Genomic DNA, 15,043 nt, shown 5'->3' with positions numbered 1-15,043 from the left:
CTATTGGGCCCCGCCCCTCCTGCCCCGGGGGGGGGGAACAGAGCCAAAATTTATTCAAGTTCTGTTCCCCCTCCCCGAAGGATGTTTGTGGCAAAATTTGGTTACAATCCATGCAGAACTCTATGACTAGTAGCGATTTAAAGGAAATGTTGACGGACGGACGAACGGACGACGGACGCCGCGCCATGACATAAGCTCACCGGCCCTTCGGGCCAGGTGAGCTAATGATACATGATGTGTCAATCTTTAGTCAACATTAATTCCATCTTTTTTTCTGAAAACAATTACCGTAGTAACCGAACTATATCTGACGAAATTAATACGCTCTCTTCCGTCTAGAGATGTGAAAGCTCGAGTTGCCTCCCTTTAAACCTCATTATTAAGCACTTGCTGTTCGACTTGTTTGCAACAATGTTTCATAACATCAAAGGATTGTTGTAATAGGTAACCAAATTATGATTTTTTATTTGACAAAAGTATCTGGCCATGATTTATAAGTCAAAAGTCGGCAAAGCAAAGTGATACACATGTCTTTCTAATAAGGAAATCACTACTTAATCCAGAAATCGCAATATTTCGGTTGTTATTAGGTATGGATACAATCTAATTAAAATTAGAACTTCTATGTCGATTGGGTATGGATATTAATTAACTTATTTTCTTTTCTTTTAAAGAGACATTGATGAAATTGATAATTTCAGTAATTAATACATGTATGTGTATGTATATTACTTACATGCATTAAACGAAAATAGCACTCAGATTTTTACCAGATTCATTGGTTTATTAAATCTACTTATTTCAGAAATAAGAAATTGATTGTGACCACTGATTGTGGTTGAATCAACTTTATTATAATGAAATAATCAATATCTTTTGTTTAACTCCAAAATTCAACATTGTACATTAAATAAATACAATGCTCTACAGACAACATGTTAACTAAATTTAATATAAATGATAAACCAATTATTTTATTCTTTTGTTTGAGTCCTTCATTCACAGCATCTATGAGTGGCCTTGGCACTTTGATTTATGTTAATGCCTGTCAAATCGGGATCAAATGCAAATATTTTTAATTTCTTGATTTTTCATAATAGAATTATATTTCAAATTGTACGCAGTTTAAGATTTCTCTCCAGTATGTAAATGATACCAGACTTGTCTATCTACAGATGCCTTTGACGAGTCTGATATTATCCAAAAACCGGAAATATTATCCGGCTGTCGTTTCCTTCCTTAATGCTGCATTGAAAACTTCCGGTTCAAAAAAGGAAAAATAGTCACAGTGTTAGATTTTATTCTATTGTTTCGGTAAGTTATGTGTTGTTTTAAAGATATAATCGTGATTTTTGTGTATGAACACATGTTCTTTATCTGTTTAGTTTCAAAAAAACCCATTCGTACTCGGAAAATTTCATTTTATAACAGGGATTCATAGATTCAATCTTGACTGACACTGCTGAAACCGACTCACTCAGTCCGATTCACTCAGTCCGCTTCTCGTCTCGTGCATAGTTATGCCTAAGTTATACCCATAACATAATAGTTGACACATCAGTCAATTTATCATCTGACGACTGACGTTATTCTACTGACGGTCAACTATCAGTTCTAAACGCTTATTTCTTTGACTCTTTGATGCTCACATTTACCCTTGGAGGACCAATATTCATCAGGGTAATCAAATCCTCTCGGATATATATCGACAGACCAGCAAGAAATAAAATGTACCAGTTTCATCAACACAAATATATAATATTTTGTCTTACTTGTACAACAAGTTGTCTATCAATTCATTAATTATCTATCGTGGTACAGAAGATTTCTAACCGCCGGTCACTGGGTGATGGCCGACACAATAGGGATTTTCGTCATTTGGGGGGGGGGGGGGGGGGGTGGGGGGGGAGGCTGTTTCGCTTATTACAAAAATTGAGATAATTCCAAATTAATGATGAGCAGCAGGCGCTTGTGAGATCGTGTTTCAGCTGAAAATTTCTTGTATTTACATCAAGTTTAAATCTTTAAACCTATTGGTAATGGAAAGTACCTCTGTTTACATAGAACGTTATGTTTCCAACAGTACCGCACCAAAAATTTCGGGTAAGTTGCCAAAATAATTTGTAATAACCCAAAATTTGGGCTATGAATCACATGATCAGACACGTGACTTCCGGTACTTTGTTGACATACTACTGATCAGTGCACATGGACAGTCAAACGCTGACGGTATTGTTTCATTTAAAATGGACTTCAGAAAATACCTTCTTTTTGGCCTTTGGGGTATATTGCTAGCCTACATCGTTTTTACAAAATCACTTGGATTATAACTAGAGCTGAAACGAATACCAGATTTTGGTATTTGAATATTCATTTGATGTGTTAGAATAGTATTCGAATATTCAGACCTTAATGTCAACGATCTTTGAAACTTCCAAACTCTCCTTACTCATTCAAATTTCCCACTCGCTACTGTACTGGAAGTTAATATGGGCTTTGTCCTTTGTGTATGGAGCAATTGCATGTCGTTGCAGAGATCGATTAAACAATGTTTTACATCAGCGTGATGTTTATAACATCAGTATTATGACCTAAATTACCTTTATTTTACGTGCATAAAATGGATTGCTGTTTGGCAGAATGCTAGGAAAGACCAACATATGTGTAACAGGTGTGCAAGTTCGATGTCAGTCAGAAGATCGTTTTTACACTGTCTACAAACATTTTTTGCACATGCATAATATTTAAATAATATAATTAACTTATTGTTTGATATTTCATTATTTTTGACGATTTAACTTGTATTTTCTCGATAACTGTCCTGCAGAAATTCATAGCAAAAATGAGTCCACCATTGCGTTGCGATTGTAAACAACCACACTTCAGTCGCCCGATTTTCCATGAATTTAATCATTTTATGATTTTACATGCATCTGGTACGTCATTATTTTCATCTTTATCATATTTCCGATATAGATAATTTCTTTTAAACTCTTTTACTGATATTTAGCTGATATATAACTTTACTAAACTGACGAGTAAAACGAAAGTAAAACATACAATTTTCACGATTTAATAATGCGTCATAAAGGATACCTGAAGGGAGGTAAATATTTATCGAATATTCAAATACTATTTTACTATTCGAATATTCGTTAATAAGTATTAATTCACGAATATTCGTTTCAGCTCTAGTTATAACACACACTCCCTTTTAAGTAAGACCAATCTTCCTTGATCAAATCTGCTTTGGCAGACGACACTCTTCATGAAATCACACGATAGTTCATGAGATATAAGCAAAATTGTAAACATGACAAAAACAGGTCCCTGACTAATTTAGGGCACTTGACCATATATTTATATAATCATGGCATCATAAGAGGTATTTCATTGGATAAAATACATGTAATATTATGCTGCATCATATCGGTAACACTTTGACCTACATACAGTTTGGGTCAAAAGTCTTTCAGCATCGTTGATTTTCCCTACTGTATTTTACACTGTACAGTATATTTTTTAGGTCACATGAGACAAAGTCTCAAGTGACCTATTCTAATCACCTTTTGTCCGTCGTCCGTTGTGCGTCCGTAAACAATTTACATTTTCAATTTCTTTTCCAAAACCGCTCAAGCAATTTCAATGCAATTTTGCACAAACCTTCTTAGACATAAGGCCAATCAAAATTGTGAATTATATGACTCCCACCCACCCCCAGGAGGCTGTGGGAGGGGCCAAAAGGTGTAAAAATGGCTGAAATTTCAAAAATCTTCATCTTCATCCACAGATGTGGTAGAATCAATTTAGTCTTCATAGATAGATATATTAGTTTATATAGGGAAAACACATTTTTGAGCATTATTTGGTCATTTATAATAAGAAATTAGTCAAATTTTGGCAGAATTATTCCTATGAGATGGCAATTGAATCCTATTAACAAATTTTCCATGAGTGACCCCCAGCGGACTTAGAAGCGGGGTCAAAATGGGTCAAATTGGCTAAAACTTCAAAAATTGTCTTCTGTAATTCTGGAACTGGTAGAAGCAAATACGTTTCATAGATGGAAAGGTCTTAAGGTCCTTTACAAAAATTTTTAGTTATATGACCCTGGGGTCTTGTGTTTTTCCCTGAGGAGGGGGTCAAGTTTACTATAGTTTATATAGGAAAAACACATTGATAAACATTATTTGCTTATTTTTCATAGGAAATTAGTCAATCTGGTTAGAATTATTAGCCTGAGATAGCATTTTAACGTCACATCTATATTGGTCCTGGCCAACCCCCAGGGGCTAGAGGGGCAGGGCCAAAAGGGGTCCAAATAGATAACGTTTCAAAAAATTTTCTTCTGAATTAACAGGTTTGATAGAACCAATTACTCTTCATAGATTAAAAAGTCAAATTTATAAAATCACTGACTGACTTCAAGGGCCTGATGGGCCAATATATAGTGTTTATATGTCTTTGTTTCATTTTGTATCTTTGATTGATACAAATTGTCTGGACTTTCAACTCAAACATTGAATCATACATTCCTGGAGATACAGTTTTCTAAAACATTCAAATGTAAAAAGAGTAGGTTGGTGTGGTTTGTATACATAAGGTTAAATATGAATCTGTCACTCAGCTGACCGAACATGCTTCTTTGGTCCAGTCAGTACGGCCTTAGTTTTTCATTTCCTGATTGGAGCAGTCAACAGGAATGTGTATTTTCCCGCTCTTCTACACATTGGGATCAAATTCAGAACAAATTTTTGTAGATAAGACTGGACTGGTTCATAGAGGATGCTGATTTATGGATGTTCATTATTCATATGAATTGGTGTGCAATATGCATTGGGTGCTCTAGCATATCCAATGGTGTGCTTAATGTTCTAAGCGTACCATGCATGATAGATATGCTAGCACACCCAATGTATGTTACATACCAATGCATGTCAAAAATATGACAACCAACGCTTATGTAAATTTTATTTACATTTCACTTGTAATTTCTGTTGTGAGAAGAAAATATTGGTAGATATAAAATAAAGATGAAACTTATATGTCTGCATTGAGAAATTAAAATATAATTTGATGGAACAGCTAATGATTTAGCTTGTCTTATGACATTAGAGATATAGCCTATTACAGTTTACATGTTTAAACTAATCTTAAAGTATTCATGATTGCTTTATTATTAATAAACAACAATAAATTATGATACAAACTAATTACAAACCAAACGTGTGTAATAATGATATTACTGGTAACATAGCCATCAACATGTGTGATATACAGAGGGAATCTTTTACAGAAAGACAACATCCAATGGAGGTGTTGAAAAACAAACTACAGGAGGATATCTCCAAACGAAACCTCCCGCCACTGCTGGATAGAAATTTCATACAGACTGAAGATGAAGCTGATCGAGTAAAGTTTAGGATTATGCAGTGGAATATCCTAGCTCAAGGTAACGATACTTATACAGTTTATTGCTTATATATGTTTTACAATGTAATTAGTAAACCAGTCCTGCATTGGTAAAAACTAAAAAGCTCCATTATTTTCCAATAAACACGTATCACCAAGCATTTCGAGTAACATTGAGTATGTACATATAGTTTAACAAAGTAAAATTGATCATCTGTATTACTGTGAACAAACTTACTATTTCTGTGGTGACTTAATTTCAGACTTTTATGTCAAACGACTTATCATATATTAGAGTTTTATGATTCTGCTTTACTTGTATTTGAAACAATTTTGCAATGATTTATTTTAACAATTTCATGTTTCCCGCAAAATATGTGAAAATAAGTTTTCGTTTTTTTTGTTTACAGTATTATACTGTCAAACGTTGACAGAGGAAGTTACAGCAATCCCAGAACAGACAATTATATGATACATTTTGTAGCTGCTTTGTTCATTAATTAGATATATTTTTCAATTCCAGCTCTGACACAAGGTGACGATAATTTCATTAGATGTCCACCGGAAGCCCTGAAGTGGGACAATCGACAGCTCCGTGTGGTGGAGGAGTTGGTTCGTTTTAGCCCTAGCATCTTATGTCTGGAGGAAGTTGATATGTTTAAGTTCCTAACAGATACTTTGGGTGATGCTGGGTATAAGGGGATCTTCACTCCAAAGCCTCACTCGCCCTGTCATAAATTCGTAAATAACATGGGGTCAGATGGCTGTGCTGTCTTTTACCAGACAGACATGGTAGAACTACTACAGCATGACAGCATTGTACTGAGAGACGAGGACAACGAAGAAACAAATCAGGTCTCCATTCTTTGTAAATTTCGTCTTAAATCAAACAAGAAAGTCTTCTATGTTAGTGTGTGCCATCTTAAAGCCAAGGCTGGATTCGCCACTTTACGTCATCAGCAAGGAAAATACCTGTTAGAAGTTTTAAAGAAAAGAGTAGGAAGTCACCCTGTTTTAATTTGTGGTGACTTCAACGCATCCCCCAAAGAGCCAGTGTACACCGAGTTTATCGGCAGCGATCTCGGGTTAACTAGTGCCTATTCTCAACTAACTCCAGCGAGACAGGAACCAAAGTACACCACTTGGAAGATACGCGGAACAAACGACGGCCAGACAACAGAAAGCTGTAAGACAATAGACTACATCTGGTACTCGACAGACAAAGCTTCCATTACGTCTGTGTTAGATATACCTTCCCCCGAGGTTATAGGTGACGCTCGACTTCCTTCATATAGCTACCCCTCCGATCATTTCTCTCTCGTGTGTGATGTTGTCATCAAAAGTTAAACAATCTAAATAAAATGTATATAGGATATATTATTTATAATAGATAGGTAATCACCTCTGTAAATTATGGAATCATTTGTTCACTCACTATTTCTTTGAACAGAAATTTAAGATATTGCTTTATTGCTGTTACAGTTTGTTTTAGATAGAAATGTTACGTTTTTTCCTATATTATTGCACATTTAGGTGATAGTACAAATGTATATGCATTTAATTTTCATTATGAGAGCAAAAATGACGTTTCTGGTGATATTGATTAGCACACTGAAATATGAGTTCATTGCTTCCTTATATCCTTGTACAAAATCATAATTTAATACTTGATTTATTTAAAGAGGATTGCATACAGCCTACAGGCTACTAGATGCTCACCTCAACATAAAACTAACAAACATTTATATAAATATACAGTTACAAACAAAATATTGACAAACACAAACACACACCCTCACACACCCAAATAGACACACACAATAGGAAAGGATAAGCTAGAGGATGTGAGATAAAGAAGGGGGAGAGAAAGGGAGAAGGAGGAAGGGACATTCATCAGAATTTGTTTGATTTTACAATGCACATGAAAACATGGTCAAATAGGCTTTGTTTGATGTTTTATTAAGGGTTTCTGATCCAAACAAAATCATAATTGAGGCCGGTAGTGTAACTTTTAAAATAGATTTGGTCTAAGGAAACTGCAAAAGAGACTCTATAAAACACCTATGCAGCCTATAGACCAATTCTAATCCCCAGTCTATTCAGGTTTATATACTCATTTACCATTAAGTAGGTACAAGTTGTTTGGGGATTGCCCCGCTACTTGTATCGGTGTTCCCCATTATATATCATTGTATCAATCTTCCCTATAGATAGATCAAAATTTTATGAAGCTAAATCTATTAACTAGTACGTATACACATAGGGTACCCTCAATTCATTTGACACCAACACTTTAAAATGATACATATTTTCAGTCCTTATGACTGGAATTTATAGATATTTTATTTTTTGTTAATAGTGATACTTTTAGATATTTGTAAATAACACTAAATATCTGTGCGTGCGTAGCCGGAACTCAAAAGTCGGTGTAGGAGGGGGAAAAACCCCTATCTCCACCAAGATCTATAATACCATCAATGCCTCTCTACAAGTGTGTACACTTTCAACGAGGCCGCCATCAGCGAAGTATCAGCGAAGTATAATACTTCATAAATATCAAGCCTACTGTATGTACCAATAAGTGGAAAGAAAAGCTGAATTTTCTGCTGTTTGTATGGTTGTATAGTTTGATTTAGATGTAGAAATATAACCCTTATTACTATGAAGTTATATGTAGTGAAATCATTTATAGTTGTTGCGCTCATTTTTGTGGAAGACCAAATTTTTGACAATTTTGCTGGGTTTTAAATTTGTGGGGATATATTTTAAGGAATGTTTTGTGTATAGTGAACAGTTTTCATACACACAAAGAGACATACAATGTAAAGCCTTTCGAGATCATTATTTGACTTTTGTGGGGATGTTATTTTGTTGATTCAAGTCAACAAACAGAAACCAAAAACATTCAATCCCCACAAAATGTAATGATTTCACAGTAACTGAATGACTGCTATTTATGCTATAATATGTATTAAAAATCATGATATTTATTATTGTTCAGGAAGTTACTTTCCTCAATATTATATTATTAATGTAATTAATTATATATCATTGACAATGATATTATACCACTTTTTCTCTTTTTAAACATGATCATATTTACTAGGTTTACATTGCTCTACAACAATGGAACGATATGCTTCAAATATTTATGTCACTTTTTTATCTTTAAAGCCTATCAAGGTATGGAGATTTTTTTACAAAAGTTTGCATACATTTTATTTTACTACAATCCCTTGAAATGTAAAGAAAGTAACTCCATATAATTAATTTCTTTATCAGTTTTGTAAAGAAACACATTTTAACCCATTCACCCCTGAAGACACATTTAGATTCTTCTAATACAAAAACTGGAAGAGTCCATTTTGGAATTTCAGGGGTAAATGAGGTAATGTACAATTTGGTTGATTTACTAAGATATATTTTAGCAATCTTTCATTACCTTTACAGCCCGCTTTTCATTAAGATATAGAAAGAAAATTTGACAAAATAAAAAGCTGCATTAAGCATAAAAGTTACAATAAACAGAAAGTTTATTATTTTAAGTCTTTTTGACTTTTTAACTTGGCTTGTTAATATGACTTTGCAGTTCCATGATGGACTTTTAGCTCACCTGGCCCCAAGGTCGTCCATCAGTCAGCATTTCCTTTTAAATTTCTACGAGTCATAGAGTTCTGCATGAATTCTAACCAAATTTGGCCAGAACACCCTTTGGGGAGCTCGAGGGGTAATAGAGTTTGTATAAATTTTGGCTCTGACTAGCCGGGAGCAGGTGGGACGGGGCCTGATTGGGGAAATAGAGGTAAATATTTAAAATCCTTTTGAAAAGAAACAATGAACCTGCATTCAGAACATAACTTAGCATTACAAACAAGGTGAGTGATACAGGCCCTCTGGACCTCTTGTATTAACCTAAATGGGAAATGGGTTTATCTTTCTACATTGACATGTGTATATCTACCTGCATTATGATGTATCAAAATGTCATTGACTGGTGCTTTCTGTCTTGTGTTGTATTAACATCACTAACTTACTTTTCTTTGTCAACAGGGATCTGAAATGTTTGTTAACTTTGTTTCTTTCTTGATATGTTGAGTATATTGCCATTTTTACAATCAGCCCTGATTTCAATTTGTTCAATTATCACATGGTGTTAAGTGATTATGATTTCTCAGAATTACCTTCCAATATCTCACATAGATCTGAATATTGTTTTGCCATATCCTCGCCAAGCATTACTTTCTCTTCTTATCATGACTGTTGGAATTCACATTTGACTGGAAGCCATTCCTCTTTGGTTTCTAACTATCCTTTGTATAGTGAGTCTAGTGAGTTTGATGGAGCCCCTCTAATAGGCAGAGGGGCCTGAGTCAAAGGGAGGCTTTAATACCGGGGAATGGGTGTCTTCTCACTTAGCCAACATTCTGTGAGAATGAATCATATACAGTATAACTTCTCTAAACCTGATGCCAGGATTATATAGGTTTTTAGGAAAATGACATTAGATTAAGTTGGAATAGGCAGGGACCCAGATTAGACAAGGACCAGTTTTGACAGGTTACTCTGTAAATGTACTGTCACTATACAATATTGATATGATATTTATTATTGTTCAGGAAGTTACTTTCCTCAATATTATATTATTAATGTAATTAATTATATATCATTGACAATGATATTATTACACTTTTTCTCTTTTTAAACATAATCATATTTACTAGGTTTAAATTGCTCTACAGCAATGGATATATACATGCTTCAAACATTTATGTCACTTTTTTATCTTTAAAGCCTATCAAGGTATGGAGATTTTTTACAAAAGTTTGCATACATTTTATTTTACTACAATCCCTTGAAATGTAAAGAAAGTAACTCCATATAATTAATTTCTTTATCAGTTTTGTAAAGAAACACATTTTAACCCATTCACCCCTGAAGACACATTTAGATTCTTCTAATACAAAAACTGGAAGAGTCCATTTTGGAATTTCAGGGGTAAATGAGGTAATGTACAATTTGGTTGATTTACTAAGATATATTTTAGCAATCTTTCATTACCTTTACAGCCCGCTTTTCATTAAGATATAGAAAGAAAATTTGACAAAATAAAAAGCTGCATTCAGCATAAAAGTTACAATAAACAGAAAGTTTATTATTTTAAGTCTTTTTGACTTTTAATTTGGCTTGTTAATATGACTTTGCAGTTCCATGATGGACTTTTAGCTCACCTGGCCCCAAGGTCGTCCATCAGTCAGCATTTCCTTTTAAATTTCTACGAGTCATAGAGTTCTGCATGAATTCTAACCAAATTTGGCCAGAAACACCCTTTGGGGAGCTCGAGGGGTAATAGAGTTTGTATAAATTTTGGCTCTGACTAGCCGGGAGCAGGTGGGACGGGGCCTGATTGGGGAAATAGAGGTAAATATTTAAAATCCTTTTGAAAAGAAACAATGAACCTGCATTCAGAACATAACTTAGCATTACAAACAAGGTGAGTGATACAGGCCCTCTGGACCTCTTGTATTAACCTAAATGGGAAATGGGTTTATCTTTCTACATTGACATGTGTATATCTACCTGCATTATGATGTATCAAAATGTCATTGACTGGTGCTTTCTGTCTTGTGTTGTATTAACATCACTAACTTACTTTTCTTTGTCAACAGGGATCTGAAATGTTTGTTAACTTTGTTTCTTTCTTGATATGTTGAGTATATTGCCATTTTTACAATCAGCCCTGATTTCAATTTGTTCAATTATCACATGGTGTTAAGTGATTATGATTTCTCAGAATTACCTTCCAATATCTCACATAGATCTGAATATTGTTTTGCCATATCCTCGCCAAGCATTACTTTCTCTTCTTATCATGACTGTTGGAATTCACATTTGACTGGAAGCATTCCTCTTTGGTTTCTAACTATCCTTTGCATAGTGAGTCTAGTGAGTTTGATGGAGCCCCTCTAATAGGCAGAGGGGCCTGAGCCAAAGGGAGGCTTTGATACCGGGGAATCTACAGGGTGTCTTCTCACTTAGCCAACATTCTGTGAGAATGAATCATATACAGTATAACTTCTCTAAACCTGATGCCAGGATTATATAGGCTTTTAGGAAAATGACATTAGATTAAGTTGGAATAGGCAGGGACTCAGATTAGACAAGGACCAGTTTTGACAGGTTACTCTGTAAATGTACTGTCACTGTACAATATTGATATTTTCACTGTAACCCCACTACTTTGTAACCTTCCAATCACAGTTGGTGTTGTTCAGTTTGGTGTTGTTCAGTCTATGAATCACAGTTGGTGTTGTTCAGTTTGGTGTTGTTCAGTCTATGACTGCCATGTACTTTTTTGTGTCATTCTCTATGTGTGACATCACCATTGTAGGAGTTGGCTGTTAATTTAAAATGGCTGTTCCATCCTTGATGTTAAAGATGCTCCACCGCCGACAGAGCATAAATGATACTCATCATTTGAACAATAATTGGTGTTTAATCGTGTACATTTATGTCTAATTAACACAAAAAAAATAATATAAAATAATGTATTTTACTTTCAGTGCATGCACAAACAGTACTTTATTCCATATAGGACATAGTGCCACAGATTTTTTTCGGGATGCAATTAACTATTTTTAATATTTTTAACTTGAAGTAAAATTAGAAGCTCAAACTTTTCAATGGTGGTAATAGTGTAAAGTAAGTAACTTTTGTAACTGAAGAAAAATGCTAAATCGTCTGCTCCTGTTTTTGATAGTGAAAAAATACCATTTGTCAGCGGTGGAGCATCTTTAATGGAATGTGTATTCATTATAGGAGCAAAATCTCCTGATGTGATTCGAAAAGATTGCTATGAAATGTAAATACATCTATAAACACTGAATTGCTTCTGATGGGCATTTATGAGGAATGCCTAATGAACAACAGCAAGTTCAACATAAAATCCCAGCATGCTTTATTAAATTTGCCAATGTCCAGTTAACATTCATCCACAAAAAATTGCCAACCAAATTAGATTAATTATGAATGAATATATGTATTTTGGGGAAAATTTATAATGGGATGACAATCCATTCCCTCTTCCCCAGGGATCTGAGGGTAGGAAGCTGGGATGACAATCCATTCCCTCTTCCCCAGGGATCTGAGGGTAGGAAGCTGGGATGACAACCCTTTCCCCCTTCCCCAGGGATCTGAGGGTAGGAAGCTGGGATGACAACCCTCCCCAGGGATCTGAGGGTAGGAAGCTGGGATGACAATCCATTCCCTCTTCCCAAGGGATCTGAGGGCAGGAAGCTGGGATGACAATACCTTCCCTCTTCCCCAGGGATCTGAGGGTAGGAAGCTGGGATGACAACCCTTTTCCCCTCCCCAGGGATCTGAGTGAAGCAAGCTGGGATGACAACCCTTTCCCCCTCTCCAGGGGCCTGAAGGAAGGGAGATAGGATTAAAACCCCTTCCCCCTCTCCAGGGGCCTGAGAGAAGGGAGATAGGATTAAAACCCCTTCCCCCTCTCCGGGGTCTGATGGAAGGAAGTTGCCTACTTAATGTGTGGTACTATATCAAACTAGGAATACTATCATAATCACTGAAATATCCAAGTTATGGATACAGGCCCTCTGGACCTTTGTTTGGGTAACCTTTGTACTTCCTTGATTTTTGATGATATCCATCATTAGTTTGTGCTATAAGCCCCACCACCAATCTCTCATCTACTGTGACTGTGGGTATCCTCATTAAATCAGCTTACAAACTGTTTTCTATGTGATCATTGTGGACTAATTATAGACTCATTATTTACATTTAAGCATTGCATTTGATGCAAGGTTTAAATGTACAGGGATATTTAAAGGAAGGAAAATTGGCAAAAATTTCTACATCACAATTAATTCCACTTTAACAGTACAGAGAAGGGAAATCGGCCAAATTTTTTACATCACAATTAATTTTACAGTACAGAGAGTTTCATTGTGTCTAGGTGCAATTAATAGCTGTACATAGTGATGTTTTACTACTAACTAACTGTGATATTTGTCTAGGCATATCATCGGCATTTGTGATCTCTTTATATACAAGTCAATGTTTTATTTAACATCCTTTGTTTATATACATTATACATGTATGTATTACTAATTCCCTCTTGTTTATAGATATATACTTTATTTGAACGCTTATATACCTAACTTTGTTTGTGTGAACTTGAACTTTCATATCTACTTCTGTAAGTACAAGTCTAATGGTTCTGGGTCCAACATGTTGATCGTCAGTGACCAGTTAGCTCAATGCAGGGGTTTTGAGATCCCAAAACGACGCGAGTAAAGTACATGTACAATTTAGCGCTGATTAGTCCCACCTTCCAGTGATTATGATGTCACATAATTTGTGTCAAAAGATGATGTCACAATCATGGAAAGGTGGGACTAATCTACAGTGATACCTCTGTAACTGTTTAGAGGAACTGGTTTCAAGGCCCAGTTTCTTGGCTTTGTCTGCTCCCACTACAACATGATTAAATTAACAATAATGCATGCTATTTTTGTTTATGTACGGTATCCAACCCAATAAGTACCCATGTCCCTATTAGTGCCCCTTCCCCTTTTTGAGGCCTCGATTTCAATTGTCCAGGCATAAATAAAGATCATAACTCCACAGAACAGTATAGATTTGCAATAATTTCGTCTAATTAGCACCTTTTCAATTTTTTCAATTTTAAACGCCCTGGGCACTTATTGGGTTAAATATGGTATGTATTGGGTTTATAAGTTTGTAGCTGAAATGTTGTTCAGATTCAGATGTGTGACCTCAACTTCGCAAGCCAAGGGTATTCAGTATAATTCTCTCCCGAGACATTTTCAGGGAGAGAAGTTGGTTTGACCTGTGATATTTATATTGTCATATCTCTTATCCTTTCTTGGGGCCCTATGAAAAATTATCTGCTTCTAATAAAATATTTCAAAGAGAGAAGGAAAGAAGAGAAAAAAAGAGATAGATACGCCTTTAATTTGCCAGTTATAGATAATACCACATTACATGTGAAGCTCTGTCTGGGACCCCTTGTTTTACTTCGTTTGTATCCCAAATAGATCACATGATAAATGATATACATATAGTCCCAATGAAGTAACATGACAAGTACCTGTTTGTGTTTGGATATAGATTGTTTGTCTTATTTAATTATGGGTATACAATGACATTCTAATCTGATTTCAAATGTTTGAAAAGTGTAATGTTGCCCAAGACAAGTGCAGAACATAACTGTATAGACCAGGCATTTTCGCTGTATAGCTTTAATTTTTGTTTTGTTTTTTTAAATTCATTGCTTGATATATGCAATATGTAGTCATATAAATTGTATGATTTGTAAATTCTAATTACACAGTATTCAAACGCAGAGCCTTTAGTGTTTTAAATAAATGTAATCTTGTGTGAAAAAAAAATATGTAGAAGGGAAAAACGATCTCTTGTGTTAATTCTGTGATATGTACTTGTTGGTATTTTATCTACATATATATATATACTCGTCATAATACTATAGTTTTAGAATAGAATTAATTAGTTTACAACTGTATTGTATAGTTGTTAGCCAATCCTTGTTTGAATGTTAATTTTACACAATACCAGTATTCTCACCAAT

General features: G+C 34.9%; 1 protein-coding gene across 2 annotated transcripts; it reads left to right on the top strand.

The window, feature by feature from the left end:
* The first annotated feature begins 1,212 nt into the window (after nucleotides 1-1,212).
* Nucleotides 1,213-9,804, top strand: LOC138327830 (nocturnin-like). 2 transcript variants are annotated; one of them, XM_069274242.1, is made up of 3 exons: nucleotides 1,213-1,314; nucleotides 5,297-5,452; nucleotides 5,936-9,804. In XM_069274242.1, the coding sequence occupies exons 2-3, from the start codon at nucleotides 5,311-5,313 to the stop codon at nucleotides 6,757-6,759; spliced, it is 966 nt and encodes a 321-aa protein (XP_069130343.1). In that variant the 5' UTR covers nucleotides 1,213-1,314; nucleotides 5,297-5,310; the 3' UTR covers nucleotides 6,760-9,804. The 2 variants fall into 2 exon arrangements, with proteins under 2 accessions (XP_069130343.1, XP_069130342.1); XM_069274241.1 differs by lacking the exon at nucleotides 1,213-1,314 and adding an exon at nucleotides 2,844-2,936.
* The last annotated feature ends 5,239 nt before the right edge of the window (nucleotides 9,805-15,043 follow it).

The sequence above is a fragment of the Argopecten irradians genome, chromosome 7 (assembly GCF_041381155.1).
Source record: "Argopecten irradians isolate NY chromosome 7, Ai_NY, whole genome shotgun sequence".
Classification (NCBI taxonomy): Eukaryota; Metazoa; Mollusca; class Bivalvia; order Pectinida; family Pectinidae; genus Argopecten; species Argopecten irradians.
The sequence above is the reverse complement of the archived record's forward strand: the minus strand, read 5'-3'. Positions and strand labels throughout refer to the sequence as shown.

What these genes read in the sequence shown, in the direction of transcription:
- LOC138327830 (XM_069274241.1), top strand. An exon ending in GTGGAATATCCTAGCTCAAG is followed by an intron (nt 5,453 to 5,935) that starts GTAACGATACTT and finishes TTTCAATTCCAG; the next exon opens with CTCTGACACAAGGTGACGAT.